We start from the raw sequence: 19,058 nt of genomic DNA, 5'->3' as shown, positions 1-19,058 counted from the left end.
ACCCTGAGGTCAGTAGGCAAACACTCTGACCGAGTCACTCTCGGCCCCAAACCTGCTCACTAGCCCCCACTTCCTACTCAAGCAGGCTGGCACTCTGCCCTGGGACTTGCTGGGGCGCTTCCATAAAATGAGCCTGCCTGGTTCTGAGCCCTGGGGCCTGGAAAGTATGGGTACCCCCCACCTGGTAACTCACCTGGAGGCTCCGTGCTAAGGGTTTGAAACCTCAGAACCTGTGCAAACCTCAGAACTGTCATATATGTATATATGTGTGTGTTTGTATATAAAAATGTTTTAAAACCCACCAGGACGAAGTTGATTTCAACTCAGAGTGACCCAGTAGGACGGAGTAGAACTGCTCCCTAGGGTTTCTGAGGCTGTAAAGTGTTCATGGCAGCAGCTGGACACATCTTTCTTCTGGGGGTGAGGACCATCAAGTCTTGGCTAGCAGTACACACACACACACACACACACACACACACACACACACACACACACACCACACCACCAACAGGGCCCCCTCGGAGCCGTCTTCTTCAGGAAGGCCTTACGCTATCATTTACAGATGAGGAGACTGAGGCGGCCCCTAGAGGTGGCGCATGCACCCCCCAGCATGCCCTGGGCCCACTCTGCCCTACGCAGTTGTCCAAACCCTGGAGGACACCATGCTAGGCAAAGGAGAGGGTCAGGGAGACATGGGGAGAGGTGGGACGGGATCGGTGGATGGGCCCGGCGGCTGCAACAACAAGCTACAATGTAGTAACTGAGGGATGGCAGTGCTTCCTTCTGTCCCGCACCGGGGTCTGGGTGAGTTGGAATGCCCCCTGTAGCACCTGAGACCTCAACTTCAAGGTCACATTCTCAGTAAGGGCATTCTCAGAGCGGTTTGGGGGTGCTGGCTGCTTTTGCGATGAGGTCCGGACCTCCTCTAAAACTCAGGGATCGCAGAGGGTCCCGGTGTGAAAGGCATTTATGGTCTCAAGCCAGTCCTGCAGGCTGGTCCCCACGAAGGTCCCCTGCCATTGGAAGCCAATGGGTTGTCAAAGGGAGGTGCCCAACAACCCCGCCCAGCCTCGGGGTGGGCTTTCACGCCCCAATCCAGTTGGAAAGAAACATTTCCAGGGAGGTGGGGTGGGTTCTGAGGTCACCCAGGGAGTTGTCCCCACCCCCGTGCTTCCTCTGGAGGGGGCAGGCTTCCTCCTGGGGCCTGGGTCTCTTACTGAGGATGGGGGAGGCGGGGAGGGCACCCCATCCAGCGGCAGCAGGGGCAGGCAAGCCGCTGTTGGCACCTTTGCCGGCTGGCGCCGAGGGGTTCCGGTTCATGAACCGCTCTTGGAGCCAATGGGAACCAAGGCCTCCCTCCCGCAAGCCCGCGCCCAGCTGGGGCGGCTGCCATTCAGACACAGCGGCGGTCCGCGTGGCTTCTGCATGTGGAGGGGGGTAACGGCATCACGCGGTGGGGGGGCGCCGAGGCGACAGGCAAGATTCCCCCCACCCGGGGAAGACGCAGAGGGAGAGCGGCTTCAGGGTTCCGTCATGAGGCTTTCTCATTTTAATTGGTGCCCCTGCCAGTCTGGTGGCACCCAGTGTTCAGGGCGAGGCCCTGAAACAGCCTTGGGAGTGAGGTGGCAGAGGTACATGCCCTCCCAACTCCCTGGGTGCTTGAGAGGTGGGATCGCTGCTGCTTGCTTGGTCCCCAGCTGCCTCACGCTGCCTCTGCAGCCTGGGCGGCGGCCACCAGCTGAGCCCAAACAGAAAGGGCTGGGATGTTGGCTGGGACCAGGCCCCAGGCTGGTGGGGCAGCCCAGGCTCTGGCTTTGCGGGACAGCATCCAAGACTAGGTGGGCACTGACCCAGAGTGAGTACTGCCTGCATCCCATGCCCACAGGCCTGAACACCTCACCCATACCCCCATGGTCCCCTGCAGGTCAGGCAGTCTGGTTGGAAACCCAGCTCCCCTTGCAGCTGGCCTGGCCAGCTTAGCAGGAGACCTGGCCACCACACGTGACAAGAATGACGCAAGACCCTGGGGTTTCACTCGTGGGCAAGTACGCTGGGCACCAGGTCAGAGAAAAAGCCACAGGCCCAGACACCTGCCACGCCGAGCCCAGGATACGAGTCCCTCTGAGCACCTCCCAACCGCCCGCCTCATCGGGGCCACGCCTGGCCCTAAATCAGACAGCCCCAGCCCAGCCTGAAGCAGTCTGGAAAGAGAGTCAGGCTGGTGTGCGGGTCCCCAACATGGGGCCAGTGACCTCAATGGGACTGGATGGGGTGTGAGGTCTAAGTGACTCCCAACAGCATGCCAGGTGTCGGGGGCGTCCCCTGCTCTACTGCTTATCCTTACACGGCTTCTCACCCAGGAGCCTCGAGCTGCCTGGCTCCACAGAGACTAGTGTGAGCTCCCTCCCACCTCAGCCGTCCTGGCCCATCTGGTGGTCCTGGAAGAGCAAGCCGTGGAGGCCTGCCTCTTGCAGCTTATGGGTGGTGAGAAGGCCAATGCCCAGTGGGACTGACCACAATCACAGGGGTGGGGTGGGGCTGGGGGAATGCCCACGTTGCCCCTGGCGTTGTGACCTCCTGAGCTTGGTAGTCCAGCCCGTTGCCTGATGAAGCACAATGAGGACCCCCAGCCCCATCAAAGCCAGCCCTGCTGTTGGTGTTCCAGGTTAGTCCTCCCTGCCAAGCTTTAAATACCTCAGCTCCTACCTGTCTCCTTTGTCAACCTGATACCCTCCTGTCGCTGAGTCATTCATTAGCATGTCGCAGGCCAGGCTTCAAGCCCAGAGGCTTGGCTCGAATAAAAATCCATCCTGGCCCACAAAACCACCCAGAACTCCGACCCTTATGGGGCGGGAGAAAGCTGCAGCCAGGGATGGACGCGCCTCACCTCTATCCCTCGCAGCGGTTGGTGGGCTTGAAGCAACCACCTTTCAGTGAGAGGCTGGTGCTTAGCCCGGTGAGGCACTGGGGCTCCCTTTCCTGGGCTCTCCTGACTCATGCTCCGGCACCAGCCGTGGCACCAGCTGTCTCTAGCACAGGGTTCAGGTCAGAGGTGCTGCGTCCAGGCTCCTGGGAGCCTGCAGATGTGGCATAAGCAGGGTGGGCAGGCAGAAAGGCCCGCCAGTGGCTGCTGAATCCAGACCGATGGATACTCCTGCCCTCAGAAAGCTCACTGCTGGTACCACTGCCAGCTCTGTCAAAGGTCCCTTTGTCTGTCCTGCAATGATGGCCTCCAGGAGGTCAGCTGTGGTGGGGCCCAAAGCCCCTCAAAGTCAGGAGGAGATGCAGGAGCGGGTGGCACCCACCTCCCGGGGCAGAGGGCAGGCAGGAGCCAGCCGCCTCAGAAACCCAGCCAGGTTGGGTCCGGCCCTCTAACCACCTGCACGGTGTCAACAAGGAGCCACACAGCAAGATGACGAGGGTCAATCAGGCACCAACGAGGGGAATCCGATAGTTCAACAAGTCATTTCAACCCCACCCAGTCAGCTATCTGTCATTACAGAAGGCAAACAGGGACAAGGAATTAACTCTGCCAGGAAGGGGAGGTTCGGCAAAGGCTCCCAAGGAGAGATGGTGGGCGTATCCCCAGGGGGCTTTTAAAGACCCAACAGAGCCTTCTGAGTTAACAAGAGGCTGGGTGAACATCCCGGCCCGTTAGGTATCAGAATACAGGGAGCACGCATGGGACTTCGAAGCTCAGATGCCACGGGATGAGGCAGGAAGCAGGACCAGTCCAGCAAGAAGGTGCTGGAACACAGAAGGCCTCAGCTGCCAGGTATAAGATGCCCTGGTGGCCCACTGGCTAAACGCTCAACTGCAAGGTCAGTGGTTCGAATCCACCAGTCGCTCTGTGGGAGAAAGGAGAGGCAATCGGCTTCTGGAGAGCTCACAGCCCTGGAAGGCCCATGGGGCCATTCTCTTCCATCCTGGAGGGCCAGTTGCCAGGAGTGGGAGTGGGCTTGGTGGGTGATGGGTTTGGTTTGATGCCCGCTGAAGGGCTCGGCTTGTGCGCTGCAGCTGTGGGAAGGTCTTGAACTTTCCAACCAGGGGAGAGCTCCAGGTGAGACTGCATCTTGCATGGATGGTGACACAGCAGGGTTGGTGGGGACAGGTGCCTTGGGTAGCAGGTCGATTCCAGGCACACACGACACTAACAATAGCCTCAACCCGTTTCCCCAGCCAGGCTTGATGGCCCAAACCCACAAGTCCTCAGGGGTTTCAGCAAACGACGTGGGAGGAAAATGAGAGGAGGTAGATGCCCTGGTGCCCAGGGCAAGATGCACCATTCCCCCTGGCTGCTGCCACGGTGTTGCTTCTGCTTATGAAACCAGCCACAGAAAGCCACGGACTTTGCCTTTGTCTGTGGCCTAGCCAAGGTCAGGCCTATTTACTGCTCCGCAGGGCCCGGCATCAGTTCATACACTTGATCCTGATGCAACACAGGGTTGCGATCCCACGTTTCCCCATGAGAGAGCTGGCCACCTTACCGCCAATGTGGACTTCAGAGTGCCACCTCGGGCACCAACCAGGACCCCGTGCAGGAACCCTGGGCCTGGCTGTTTCCCGGCTCCATGTACACCCTTTGTACCCACCTGCTTTCTCCCTCTGCTGTCCCTGGGCTTGTCCTCCCCTGACAAGAAGTCTGCGCTACCTTTACCCAGCAGTGCAAAGACCAAACAGCTGCTACTGCTCACTAGCTGTGATACCCTGGACTCCTTGCTTAACCTCTCTGAGGTGGTTTCCGCCTCGGTCAAAAAAATACCAAGATAACAGTAATGCTGTGTGGAGGTTCTATGGCTAGATGTTGCGGTGGTGGTGGTGAGGTTCCGCCAAGTGAATGCCAACTCGTGGCCACCCCATGTGACAGAGGGGGACTGTCCACTAGGGTTTCTTGATGGAAGCGGGCTGCCAGGCCCTTCTTCCACAGAGCCACTGGAAGGGTTCAAACCATCAACCTTCTGGCTCCCAGCCGCGTGCTTAATCATTGTGACGCCAGCTCTCCTCGAGCGAGGAGCTAACGTGTTAAATGCTAAGGGCCAATATTCACATTTATTATGGGCCTGTGACGACAAGGAAGGAGTCGTGGTCGCTGACTGCAAGGTCAGCAGTTTGAACCCACCAGCTGCTCCACGGGAGAAAGACAAGGCTTTCTATTTCCACAGAGAGTCACAGTCTCACAACCTCACAGGGGCAGCTCTATCCTGTCGTCTAGCATAGTGAGATAGTTAGTTTATTGTGCCAACCTGCCGATAAACACATGTGGGATTAATTGAAGGGCAGAGGGATAAATGGCTCGGTGAGCCTCGCCTTTCGAGTTCTCAGGTCTCTTGCTTTGTGGTGGTCGGACCAGAGTGCAGCTGTCATAGCAGTTCCTGCTTCAGCTGGCAAGGCTCACTTCCTGCAAGACATCCCTGAGGAGAAGCCACACGGACCTACCCTGATGCAGCCCTGGGTGCTGGAGCAGCCGTGTGGAGACCCCTGCCAGCGCTGAGATGCTTACACGCTCACTGATTTGGCTTTCCTCCTGCTGTTGGTGTCATTGTGTGTGTTTTGTGAGATGGAGGAGGACTTTGTGGATTGGTGTTGGACATAGGGGTTACTGTTGGACTTGTGGGCTTGGGCAGCACTGGGTTGGGATGTTTTCTTGATGTGCACTTACCCTTTATATAAAGCTCTCTTTTATACATATGAGTTTCTGTGGATTTGTTTCTCTAAAGTACCCAGACTGATACACATAGGCATCCACTTGATGGGAGTGAGCTGGTTGGGGTTTTTTGTTCCTTTTTTTTTTTTAATAGAATGACAAGGAGGAAGTGGAGGAAGGGGAGGCTCTTCAGAGTCAGAAAGCCCAGGGTTCAAATCCCTGCGCACACACCTGTTGGCTGTGTGATCCTGGACAAATGACTCAACCTCTTTGGTTCATAATTTCCTTCTCTGTGAAACAGGGAAAATATACTTCCTGCCTTGCAAGGGGAGCTTAGTGAGGTAACAGATAAGGGCCTAATGTGTAGCCTGACCACTCCAAGGCAAGTAAGAAAAAACCAGAAAACCCAAATGCATGCCAGTGTGCCCATTCCTGTCGAAAGTGAGCTGAGGGGACAGAGAGCTGCCTCCCTTGTAATGTTGCATGGCTGTCCATCTGTCTGGAAGCCGACTGCCGCATCTTTCTCCTTTGGAGCAGCTGATGGGTTTACACCCACTGCCCACTGGTCGGTTGGCAGAGGAGCACTTAACCACTGGAACACCCAGGTTCCTTGCCACCAAAGAAGTTGTTCCTGAAACCATCACTGTTTTCTCAGCCCCCAGGGGCACTCAAGGGGACAATCTCGCTCACAGTCCAGCTCTCCTGGGCCTTGGTCGGTCGCCCAGCACCAGCCCCGCCACCTTAGATGGATGGACATGCAGAAACAAGGACAGGGCAGCTTTTAGGGAGTCGGGCTGCATGGCACCCTCGGGCCCCCCAAACATGACATAACCTCTGAGGGAGACGGCTGCATTTCCCGTGACCCAACTGTGCACTCTCTACACAAAGGAGCCCGGGAGGCAGACTTAGTCTTCCCTGTAATGCCCCTGTGTCCACTTGCCAAGGAGACCCCAACCCTCTGGTCCCCAATGTCTTGGGTCCCTTTGTAAAGGGTGGGTTATTTTAAGCCTCTTGTGAGCCCAAAGCCCAAGCCCAGGAAGCAAATGGCTTCGGGACGAAGACCAGAAAGGTTTTTAAAGCTTCTTCCTTCTGCCAGAAACACACTTATTTGTTTTTAAAAATTTACAGCTCACAACCTTTCTTAGGTTCACTGTGGGCTAGGCCTGGGTCTACAGGAAGACAGAAGAAAACCCCCAAACCCTCAAATCGATGGCTTGCCACGAATGCCCACCTCCTCCCAGTCTGCAAGGGCCGAGCTGGGCGGCGAGAAGCACGTCCATCTTCCTGCCAGCAGCTTCAGACTGGGCCGGGCTGAGGCGGGGGCGGGGCTGGTTCTTTTTTTAACAAGGAATTGGGGCTGGGAAGACGGCCAAGGAGCAGGTTGGACAGCGGCCCCAGCCAGGCAGCCAGGGCAAAGCCTGGGGAGGCAGGTGGCACCTGAGAGAGGAAAGAGCTTCTGGAGGGCAACACAGCCCCTGAGAGTATCACCGACTCCAGGGGGGTCCTGGGAGCCATTTCAGCGTCTAACACGGGTGTCGGACGGACGCCAGGTACACATCTTCACCATGAGCCCACAAAGACCACCTACGTCATCCCTCACCCCTGGCTCATCTCATGATCTTACTTTTGCGAGGCAGTTCCTCTTGGGCCAGTCCATTGGAGGGAGGCAGCAGAGCGCAGCTGCCACCGCCGCCCTCATCCAAGGTCAGGATCAGGGGCACGTCGTCGTCCAAGCTCATGGCCATGGTCTCCTCCGGGGCTGCCCTCAGGACGCGGTGGCCAAGGCTGCAAGTAGTCTCTGGCTTGGTGTCCCTTTCAAAGCCACGGTCCCCAAGGTGCTTCCCATCACCTCGTCCATCAGCAGCACCTTCTAGGAGGAAAAGAGACAGTTATTTGAGCAGGCCCGCCACGCATGAACGCGTTCTGTAACTGGACAGAGGTGGCAGTTGCTCAAGGAACCCTGGGATGCACAGTGAGTTACGAGCAGAGCTGCTGCCGGAAACGTTGGCAGTTTGAACACACCAGCTGGTCCAGGGGAGGAAAATGAGGTGTCTCCTCCCGTACAGGGTTACATCCTTGGAAACCCAGAGGCAGGTCGACCGGGTCCTACTGGGTCACTGTGAGTCAGAATGGTCTTGTTGGCAGTGAGTTTTGGGCAGATGCTAAAAAAATAAATAAATTGCGTATCTTACAATTCTATGAGTTTTCTAGGGTGTGTGGATTATATTACAATTGAGGAAAAAGCAAGTGTTGCAGTCAAATACCATTAAAACACATGAAGAACATATCTCTTGCAGATATCTCAAACCCTGCAAAACATACCCAGAGCAGTTGAGAGTAGAGAAATCTGGAGGGTGAGATTATGACAAACACGTTCTACGCAGACCCCTCCCCATCCCACCCACCCGTGTGTGTGTGTCTCCTAAAGAGTTAAGGATTTAGGGCTGGGGGAACCATAGAATCATAGTAGTTAGAATTCTCCGAGCACCTCCTATATATCGGCCACTCTAGCAACTGATCAGTACAAGCTGATCTTCATCATTGCCCCGTGAGACAGGCAGAATTCGTACCCCTCTTTGACTGGTGGGTGCAGCGGGTTGAGCCTGCAAAATCTTCGGTCCAACCCCACCAGGAGAAAGAGGAAGCAGTGTGTTCCTGTTAAGATTTACAGTCTCAGACTGCCGCCCCCCACCCCGGGGGTGGGGGGGGCAGTTCTCCTCGGTCCTACAGGGTCTCTTTCAGTGGGAATTGACTCAGTGGTAGTGTTGGTTTATTTATTTATTTTTTTCATGACAGAGGATGTAACTTTAGCCACGGAGGGGCTAGGTCACTTGCTCAAGAACACACAGCTAAGACGCCAACGGTTCCCACTGCAGTCTGGCTCCAGAGTGACTGCCCCCTGCAATCCCACTAAGTAACACCCTTGGCGTTTCGCAGTTGCCTCGCTCTAAGGAAGAGGGCCCGGGAGGCGTGGTGGGTTATGCATTGAGCGACTAGGCCCCAAATCTGCACTTCATCCCCATGCGAAGGATGCCGCTGTCTGCACCCTGAGAGTTGTAATCTCAGAAACCCACAAGGGACAGTTCTACTCTGTCCTTGAGGGTCACTGTGAGCCAGAATCGACTCGATGGCAGTTTGGACAGGGGTGTAGGGGGCGTTTTTGGTTGGGTCCCCCCCCCCTGCCCCCTGCAGCATTCAGGGCCTTAGCCTCCCAGGTCATCTGTTGTCCTTGGATGCCACTGAGCTGATGTTGACTCCCGCTGACCCCATGTGACAGGGTTGAACAGCCCACAGGATTTCCTAGGCTATAATCTTTGCGGAAGCACACCGCCACATCTTTCTCCCGGAGATCACACAGCAGCCCTGAAAACGTGCATTTGCAGCCTCCAGCCCCAGCCCTGCACCACGGGGGCTCCTATCTCACTTCCGCTTGGGAGGACCGGAGAGAAAAACCCAGCTTCAGCAGATCTGACTGGGGGACCTTTGAACTTGAAAACGGCAGCCAGCGCCCGCCTCCTGCTCTTGCCTTCTGGCCTCACCCAACTTTGCCTGTCAAGTGGGCCACTGGAAATGACTGCCGGGGCAGCTCCCTCCTTTTCACTAAGTCGAGTCAGCAGGGACCGCCCGCAGAGGGTCTCAGAGAGAGTGCGAGAGAGTGAGCGAGGCAGCACAGTCCACACCATTCTACTTGTGACAAGTTTGCCGGGCCAACTTCCTGTGAGCTGTTTGGTTTGCCCTTGTTTTTGAAGTCTCCTCTCAAGCTGGGTCTTTCTCAAGTTTTAATGCTTTTGAATCCCGGTCATGAGGAAATAGAAGAAATCCAAAAGAGAGACACCACCATTTGGCAGCCGGAAGAATTACACGGACTTTTGTTTTGTTTGTAACTTTTTTTTTTTTACCATGATCGCATACACAAAAGGAGAGAGGGAAAGAGGGACTGTCATTCTTGCGTTTATCCCCTGCCTCCATGGTCGTTGAAGGTGGGGGAACCTATGAACCTCTTCCACTCATCAAGACCCGGTTTCCCCACTGTAGCAAGATCATAAGGGCTTTTGTGGGTTCCTTTAACGTTTGATGCATGGCTACTTCCTTGCATTGTCTCAGCTCCCACGGAGGGGAGAGAGTTTCAGCTGCCTTCTGTACCTATGTTTGATGGTCACAACCCGCAGGTAGCAGGCAGGCAGGGCTGTTAATGGCATCTCATGGGCAGAGGCCAGGGATGCTGTGACAAGATTTCATAGTACACAGGGCAGCACTCCACAACCAAGAATTATCGGGCCCTAAGTGTCAAAGGTGTCTGCCAGGAAGTCCCTGGCTTAGATGACATTCCCACTTTATAGAGGAGGAAACTGAGGCTTGTAGAAGTTAGCTGAACTTGCATCCTAAGACATAAACTAAGAGTCCAGTTTCAATCCAGGCGGGCAGAATTTGGGGATGGTTCCCCTTTAACATTACCCTGTACTTCCTCCCCCAAACCAGTCCCCCATTAGGATTCAAATCCGTCCTTTAGAGAGGGGAAAGTTGGGCCCAGAGAGGGCAAGGGACCTGCCCAAGGTCACAGTGCAGCTGCCAGAGCTAGGGCGCACGGCTCCTGCGTCCTCGCCTGGTTCTCCTTCCTTGGGCTGGGCTTCTCCGTCTATAGAAGGCCCATCAGGGAGGGTCGGCCCCGGGAGGGGTCGCAGCTGTCCCGCTGTCGTGGGGCAACCCGAGGGCGCCAGGGAGAGAGCTGGCGAGGGAGGAGGGCAAGGGAAGGGGCACCGGGTCCGGGTCCATGTGCTCCTGGGACCTAGATCCCACGTTGAGGGTGACTCGGGGGGCTGGGCGATAGAAAAAGGGGTGCAAAGCCCCGGCCTGGGCTGGAGGACGAGGGGCCCACTGGTGATGTCCTTGCAGAGCCCCCCATGCAGTTCTGCCGCCGTCACACACACCCGCCCACGCAATCCCACAATCGGTGCCTCATGACCTCCGCCCCCTGCCCTCTCCCCCGGCCAAGTCCTCGCGCCCCCAGGATTCTTACACGCGCCGCCCCAGCAACCCGAACCATGTGCACCAGGATCCGCACAGCACAGCACAGCCCACCGGCTCCACCTCCAAAGCCCCGAGCCCGGGGCTGTTACAGCCGCTGCCACCGACACTTGACTAGCCGCCACACCGGCCGCTGCCGCCACTCCGGCCGCTGCCGCCACAGCAGCTGCGCCAGCCCTCTCCCGTCCACCGCCTACCGTGCTTGCAACACCGCCAGCCCCGCCCTATTTCTTCTCCGCCGCGATCTATTGGTTACCGGGATTGTCATGCTGAGTGATGATTGGTCAACCTTTACGTCCTTCTTCAGCCCTCGCTTGCTGCCGGAGCAGATCTGCGAGCTGCCTCCTAGGAGAGGGCGGGACGATTAAGCTCCGCCCCTTGCCCCTCCCACTGTCCCTGCATTACTCGTTTGGCCTACCCCAGAGGAAGCTCTGGCTCTCTCGATTGGTGGAGAGTTAGACAGGTCTTACGTCTGATTGGTCCGATCGCAGGAGGCGGGATGAACTGAGTGGAAAAAGGAATTGAACAGTGGAAAGGAAAGCCAGTCAGATGCTGAGTCCCGCCTCCTGAAATTGGCGGGTAACCTAGCAACGCGGGTACCTGAAAGGTAAACCGTGGATCCAGAGATTGGAGGCCTCAAAGAAGGTGAGTGACAAAATGATGAAGGGGAGGGCGAGATGTATAATGGGGTTTAGCCTGCCTCCTTTGAGCCTTTGAAAATGAGTAGCCTGTTGCGGGTTCGAATAAATGACAGCCACTACAATGTCTTGATAATTTAGAAGAGTCTTTATTCTGTTATCACCGGATTGCTGGAATCTAAAGGCGATTCTTTTTTATTGCAGTCCCGAGTCCACATTTCAGTCTATCTTTTGAAGGCGAAAAACTCATTTATCCTTTGTCAAAGACTTAAGCAAGCACGGACAGAAGCAGAAAGTAAAATTGTGTTACTATTCTTTAGGGTTAGGGAGCGTTACAGGATACAGCATTGAATATAACATTCTGGTAACTTCGAGAAGAGCAAGCATTACAAGGTACATTTCTTATCATAAATGAAACAATACCAAAATTGACTCTAACATCCTGGTTACCATAACAAGATTAACTACACCATTCAGGTGACAACATCAAAGGGAACAATATTGAATCAGAACAAACGATATATTGAAGAATAGTCCAAACTAATTGTAGTGTCCAGAACCTGGGAATATGGGAGTACATTCTAAAACTAATCACCAGCAGAGGCTTTCCCATAAAGGAGAGAGAGTGGGTAGGTCAGCTAGCAGGCAACTTTCAGAGATGAGAGGGAGGAACAGGCAAGTTACTTAGCAGCTTGCAAAAATGCCGTTTCTTTTGCTAGTCTGCCTCAGCGCACACCTCAAGTCCCAGCCCGAGGACCCTACTGTCCAGTGGGCTGCCCCTCAATCCCCTCCCATCATCATGAGCATCTTTCAAGTCAAATACAGATGCTGGATGTAACACCCCCACCCCCACCGCTTACCCACGGGAGCCCTGGTGGCGGGTGGAGTGTGTTACATGTTTGTTGGGCTGCTAACCCCAAGGTCAGCAGTTAGAAACCACCAGCGGCTCTGCGGGATAAAGGAGGCTTTCTGCTCCGGTCAGGGGTCAGAGCCTCGGAAACCCACGGGGGGTTCTGTCTCATAGGGTGGCTATGAGGCACCATTGACTCCAAGACAGTGAGTTTGGTTTGCGTTTGGACCTTAATCTCCAGGTGCCCGTTGCTTCAACCCAACTGATCTAGGGCGAGCAGAGAAGAGGTCTGCGGAGCTAAACTGCAAGGGGGGAGCTCCATCCATGGTGGCACTTCCCGTTATCCATTTCCCAAAACACATCTGGCTGTCGACCTTCCTGCTTCAAAGGAAAGCTGGAAACGTCCAGCGTCAAGGAAATTCTCTCCTGCCATACCGTAGACTACCGTTTCCCAAAGTTTTCCATACCGCCCCCCTGAGGGGGCTCTGGAATGATGGGGAGAAGCTGCACAAACCGAAGCCTACACTTTATCCTGGATTATGGGCTAGAGACCAAAAGTTGGCCATTGCCAACAGGGCGCTGGATAATTTCTTTGCTTTTGTTTCTGAAAAGGAGACAGTCGGCCTGAAAAGTTTGAAAACCTGTGGCTTAGACATGCCCAAATTCTAGGGGCCCTTCAAACCTGGGATTGAGCGCGGGCCCGGGGACACCTTGCAGCCCAATAAACAGGATGAAGCTGCTTTTCAAAGCAAGCAGCCATTGGAGACAGCAGGGACCTCTAAGCAGAGCGCAGTAGCCGGAAGGGGCGGGAAAGAAGGAGGCTGGAAACCGGAAGCCCAGACAGGAAGTGGGAGGGGCGTAGTGACAGGGAGCTAATGCCGTGAAACAAAATCGGTATCAACCGTTGAGTGGAAAACTAATTTGTTCTGTAGACTTTCACTCAAACCACTATCTTTTTTTTTTTTTTCTAAGATGGAATAAAGATCTAATCACAAGTTCAGAAAGTAGGCATTGGGTGCTTTAGGCGCTGCTCTAGGTTGGGGGATAGAAGGGATAGAAACAGCCTGCTTCTCTGCTCAGGGAACTTCCAGTCCATGATCCCAAAACTCAATGCCAGTGAGTTGATTCCGACTCACAAGGACCCCACAGGTCAAACTGACCCTGTGGGTTTCCCAGACTGTAACTCTTGACAAGAGGAGAAAGCCTCATTTTTTCTCCCCGGGATGGTGATTTCAAACTGCTGACCTTTGGGCTGAGGATGGCAACCCAACGAGTACCATGATACCACCAAAGCTCCTGTAGTCTATTGTGAGAGATGGATATCCATTGCCACGCCCCTTTGTCAAAAACCCTAGCAACTAGAAAACGAGACAACTGTTCTACAGTGGGCTTCCAGCCCTCTGAAAGGTGACCAGAGCCAGACAACTATTCCTGCAACCGACTGACCGTGTGTGAAGAAGACAGATGGAGCAAGAATCGGGGCCTTTGATGGAAGGTGCTGCCAGAGACTGTTGTCAGTACCACGGACGGCCAGAAGAACAAACAGATCTGTCTTGGAAGAAGTAGGGCCAGGATGCTCCTTAGAAGCCAGGATGGAGAGACTTTGTCTCACGCACTTTTGGCGTGCTATCAGGAGAGACCAGTCCCCGGAGAATGACACCGTGCTTGGTGAAGAAGGTTGACAAAAGACAGGCATCCTCTAGATGGATTGACAAACAGCTGTAAGGATGGGCTCAAACATAGCCCCCTCCCCCCTTGTGAGGCTGGTGTGGGACCGGGCAGTGTTCCGTTCTGCTGTACCTAAGGTGCCGCCGTGAGTTAGAACCTGACACAACAAATGAACTTGGAGCTACCGGCATATGTCCCTGCAGCTGAGCGCTCCTATTCCCACGGCCCTAGTTGGGTCAGCATGTTCCACTAGGATGGGGCAGGCTGTGGAAACCAGCAGTGCCACTGTTGGCTGCTCACATGACATGAAGCGTCAAAGCGGCTCTGCAGTGGCAAGTCAGCAGGGAAGGCCAGGGGCTGTGGGGATAACGTTGGTCCTCAAGCCCCACACTGCTCATCCACGTTGTTGGCTGCCGTTGAATAGGTTCCGGCTTGTGGTGAACCCATGTGGGCAGTTGGTCAGTAGGCCTAGCTTTGAGGGGGCTTGGGGTGGCTTTGGCCTGCCAATGTGTTGAGTATTTAACTGCCTGTGCCCACCCCCAGGGACTCCAGGTCCCATCGGCCTCTCAAATTCCACGCCATCCAGGTCTGAACTCACCACTCGCTGCTTCCACTCCCCTCCCTGTGTCTCTGCCTGGCTTTGCCCTTTGGGTAAACAGCCAAGCTAGCCAGAGAAGTGGGCACCATCCTTTGCTCTCTCCATCGTCCTCTGCATTATAGGAGCCCTGGTGGTGCCATGGTTAAAGTGCCCGCCTGCTAAGGGGAAGGTGTGAGGCCTGCACTCCACAGGAGTGCGCCAGGGCAGCCTGCTTCCACCAGGATGGCAGCCCTGGACGCCCCACGGGGCAGTTCTGCTCTGTCTTTGTGAGTGGGAATCAGCTCACCAGCCGATGGCATTCAGCAGCATTCCCCACAGCCAGCCTTTCACCTCATTGTTGCTTCCTTCGCAATGCTTCTCCCCATCCTCCCTGGTTTGTCCCTGCCCGAGGCCACCCCATCTCCCCTCTGGACCTCTTCCCCAGCCTTCCAAACATGCACCCCCACGCCTTCTTGCACATGCCAACCTTTTCGCCGCCGTTTGTCCCACTTCGCCATTCTGGGCAACCAAGCTGAACTGGCTCCCTGCTTCAACCACCCCCAGACCCTTTGCTTCCTCCCCCTGCTGTGACCAGATGCTCTGAGCCCATCGAGTCAGGTGGTCCAGAGGACAGGGAACCTAGAACCAGGATAAGTAGGACAAAAGACCAAGCCCCGGAAATGGCGGGAAAGGCCTGTGGCAGTTAAATACTTTCATGTCAACTTGAAGGTCCAGAAACGTGTAGGGGTGGTGTCCAACCTGTCAGTCAGGTCACGGCCTGATGGTGCCTCCTGGTGGGCATGGCCTTTTCATAAGGAGGGCCCAGGGAACCTCCACCCCTACCCCCACTCCCCCCTGCCTTTCTTCTCCCTGCTCGCTGACCCTGAGAGCTGCAGAAGTCCCGCGATACTTTCACTGACCAGGCATGTGGCTTTGCACCCAGCGATATTCTTGCATTCTACATCATTGCATGTGACTGCATAGTCTGAAGAGGGACTTACGGACGAGCATCGGACTCCTGGACTCCTGTCGGACCTACGGGCTTCAGTCGGACTGGACTGGGAGGCGTTCTTGATCGAGAACGACTTCTTGATAACAGCTCTTTCTAACACCTAGCTGAGTGTCACTGGGAGTGTTTCTCTGGTCGACCCGGACTCACACAGTCCAGAGTGAGGGGGGGATGGGGGTGAGGGCCGAGGTCAGTCAGCGTCCCATCATGCCTCGCTGAAATGGACAGAGAGAGAGAAGGGACGTCGTTCCTAGAGGGCAAGAAGCTCAGGAGTGTTCCCTTCCCCAGCCTTCCCCCTCCTCCCAGAGAGTGAAAACGGCCCTGATGATTGAAAGCAGATGCTGAGGAGCCCTAGCATCTGCCCATCAGCCACCACGCTGGCCAGGCGGCCCCAGCACCCAGACGGCTGGGTGGGGCGGGCCCTCCCTCCCCTTGGGAGCACATTCCACACATACGTGGTCGGACACACATGCCGTGGCCTCCGCTGGGGGTTTATACTTGGTCCCGGCAGAGAACAAAAGGGCTCAGCTGCCTGCCACCTGGCAGGCGTCTCCCACACACTTCCTGTCGGGCCAAGGAGAGAGGTGTCAGGCCATGGGGTCAAGGCACCACCCCTGTAAACCTCTGCTCACAGTCATCGTTGAATAAGGAAGACCAAAGGCCAATCGATGTCCTTGAAGGATGGTGCTGCAGAAGAATATCGGAGGTGCCGTGGACTGCCACCCCCCACCCCCACCCCCAAAAGAACAAATGTGTCTTGGGAGAAGTGTAGCTGAATGGTCCTCAGAAGAAAAGACAAGGAGACGTCGTCTCATGGGCTTTGCACGTGTTGTCAGGAGAGAGCAGGCCGTAGAGAAGAATAGCCCACTTGGTCAAGTGGAAGAACAGTGAAAAAAGAGGCAGGTCCTTGACGAGATGCAAGATATGACAAAATAATAATTTGTAAATTATGAAGGGTTCATGAGGGAGGGGGCCGGGAGGGAGATGGGAAATGAGGAGCTGATACTAAGGGCTCAAGTAGAAAGCAAATGTTTTGAGAATGAGGATGGCAACAAATGTACAGATGTGCCTGACCCAATGGATGGATGTGTGGATTGTGCTAAGAGTTGTATGAGCCCCTAATAAAAAAGCTTCACATTTGATAAGGCTGTGATTTAAATGGAACTCTCTCTGTGTGTATAGAAGAACTACAGAGATCTAGAAGTCGAAGTGCGTAGACGTGTAAGTATATTGAACTATGCACAAATATAAGGATATGGAAACGCATGTCTCTCTCTCTCTCTGTAAGTTAGTGTGGCTTGTTTTAGAAGACTCTAAAGTCACCGTGAGACATTCTTCCTTGTCTTTGAAAGAACCGAAGGGATCTTGTCTACAGTTGGTTGTAAGCAGCAAAAAGCGTTTCTAAAGTTGCACCACAACTCAAAGAGGACCTAGAACGCCCTGCCATCGAGTCCAGTCCGACTCCCAGGGACCCTGTGGGGCGGAGTACACCCACTCCGGGGGGCTCCCCAGATGGCTCATCTGCACGGGAGCAGGCAGCCTCACCTCCCCCCCAGGGAGCAGCTGGTGGTTTTGAATTGCTGCTCTTGCGGGTAGCTGCCCAACTTGCATCATCCACAGCGCCAGCGGGGCTCCTAATGTCATGACATTGGTAGGCACGTGAACAGTAGCTCAGACAGACACACAGATCAACACACAGATAATGACGATGGTTAGACGCAAGAAGGCATCAGCTTTGAGCACATGGTTTAAACCACTAAAAAACTAGAAATCGTTATCAATTGCAGTAAATGACTTTGTAAGAAGGAAGAGACTGGAGAAAGAACAGGTTCAGAGAATGGGCTTTCCTCCATCGTTAATAACAATAACAAGAAGCCGAAAACAAACCAGAGACCCTGCAGCATATCGTACTCACTGCCTCTGAGCCCGTGCCAACTCCCAGTGGCCCCAGGAGACAGGGTAGCACTGCCCCTGTGGGTTTCCAAGACTGTCACTCGCCAGGAGTAGAAAGCCTCGTCTTGCTCCCTCAGAACAGACAACTGGTGTTTCGAACCGATGATCTGATGGTTCACAGCGAAAGAGAAACCACCGTGCCACCAGGGCCCCTTATGAATAAGATAGACCCAGCAAAACTGAAACAGAAAGAGTGGAGCGTGGTTCCACTTTGAGTCTTCAGAAGGCTTTCTGTTCAGAAATGATTTTGAGGAAAATTCCACCTTCAGAGGCATCAGGAGGCCCGGTGGTGTGGTGGTTATATGTTGGGCTGCAATCCGGATGGCCAGCAGTTCAGAACCACCAGCTGCTCTGTGGGAGAAAGATGAGGCTTTCCAGTGCTGTACATATTTAGAGTCTCAGAAACCCATGGGGATGGTGTGTGTGTGTGTTTGTGTGTGTGTGGGGGGGTGTCACTATGAATCAGCATCGACTCGATGACAGTGCGGGTGGAGGGTTTTTGTTTTTGTGTTTTGGTACCTTAAGAGGAATTCAGGTTGTGATATGATAAGAGTTTTTGACGTAGAATGAAAACCCATGAGGCCCGAGGGTGGGGACACCCGGCTGAACATGACCAGGCCCAGGCAGAGTTTCATTCTGTTGTCCATCTGGTGGACTCCAGGGCCCCTAACAATGAACCTGAAGTTCGGTGGTTCAGACCCACCCAGCAGCACCGAGGAAGAAAGGTCTGGTGACCTGCTGCCATCACAATGACAGCCCAGGGAAACCCGTCGGAGCAGGTCTGCTTGGTCACACATGAGGGGTGGTGGGGTCTCCACCAGGAAGAATCAAACCCACAGCGACTGGCTTGGGTTAGCTTTTTGTTTGTTTGTTTGTTTTGCTTTGTAACAAAAGCCAGTACTGTTCGCACTGCCTGCTCACAGCCGTTCTAGCAAGCGTGGGTTCCGTCACTGTGGAATTGGAGCTGATAGCATTATGGAATTGTGAGCTAATAGTCTTCGAGGTTAAGCAGCTTGCCCAAAGCCCACCAGCTAGGCAGTACCGATGCGCAAGGACTGAGCTAGCTCTAGATGTGTCTGTCTCCAGACCCAATACAGTACACATCATAATCACCCCGGGCACACACTTTCACTTTCCTCTTTCACGGCACAGTCTCAGACCCAGAAGGTCAAGTACCTTTGCCCGGAGCTATAGCCGTGGCCAGTGACCAGTGGAGCACTTCTTCACAGCCAGCGACTTCAAAAGCTGTCCCCTGGCCCTGACTGCCTCCCATCCTGGGTCACTCTCCTGGTGTCGGCTGTCTCCATAAAGCCAAGAATGACGCAGGCGCCAGCCACCACTGAGCTGTCAGCGCAGGTGGGACCCGCTCCTTCCTCTAGCCTGCACCGCATGGCCCCTCTGGTGAAAGCCAAACACAGCCCACTGAATGGGCATGCTCAGAACTGGAGACGTGATTGGTGATGGGGAAGCCAAAGATGGCACAATGACTCAGACAACTCGGACTTGGTCTCTCCTTCTAAGATTCCATGCCCAGAGTCGAGCTGAGAAGCAGACCACGAAGGCCAAGCTTGGCCCCCGGCAGTCACAAGCGTAGCCTCAGGGTGAGGATGAGACAGCTGGGTGTTAGGTCCCAAAGGAGCAGGAGAGGGAACCACACCTCTCAGAAACACGACACAACTGTCAGAAGTACAGGG

The 19,058-nt window shown here is 54.8% G+C and overlaps 1 protein-coding gene across 1 annotated transcript in view; it reads right to left on the bottom strand.

The window, feature by feature from the left end:
- Positions 1 to 7,508, bottom strand: part of TPCN1 (two pore segment channel 1) — a 68,457-nt gene extending 60,949 nt beyond the window's left edge. The window contains exon 1 of the mRNA XM_030887425.2: positions 7,269 to 7,508. Coding sequence (XP_030743285.1) covers positions 7,269 to 7,389 — 121 coding nt within the window. The 5' untranslated portion in view covers positions 7,390 to 7,508. The remainder of the gene's footprint in view (positions 1 to 7,268) is intronic.
- Between the last annotated feature and the right edge of the window lie 11,550 nt (positions 7,509 to 19,058).

This window comes from Echinops telfairi, unplaced genomic scaffold (genome assembly GCF_000313985.2).
Source record: "Echinops telfairi isolate 266 unplaced genomic scaffold, ASM31398v2 ScPeMD7_7412;HRSCAF=8450, whole genome shotgun sequence".
In the NCBI taxonomy this organism is placed as follows: domain Eukaryota; kingdom Metazoa; phylum Chordata; class Mammalia; order Afrosoricida; family Tenrecidae; genus Echinops; species Echinops telfairi.
The sequence above is the reverse complement of the archived record's forward strand: the minus strand, read 5'-3'. Positions and strand labels throughout refer to the sequence as shown.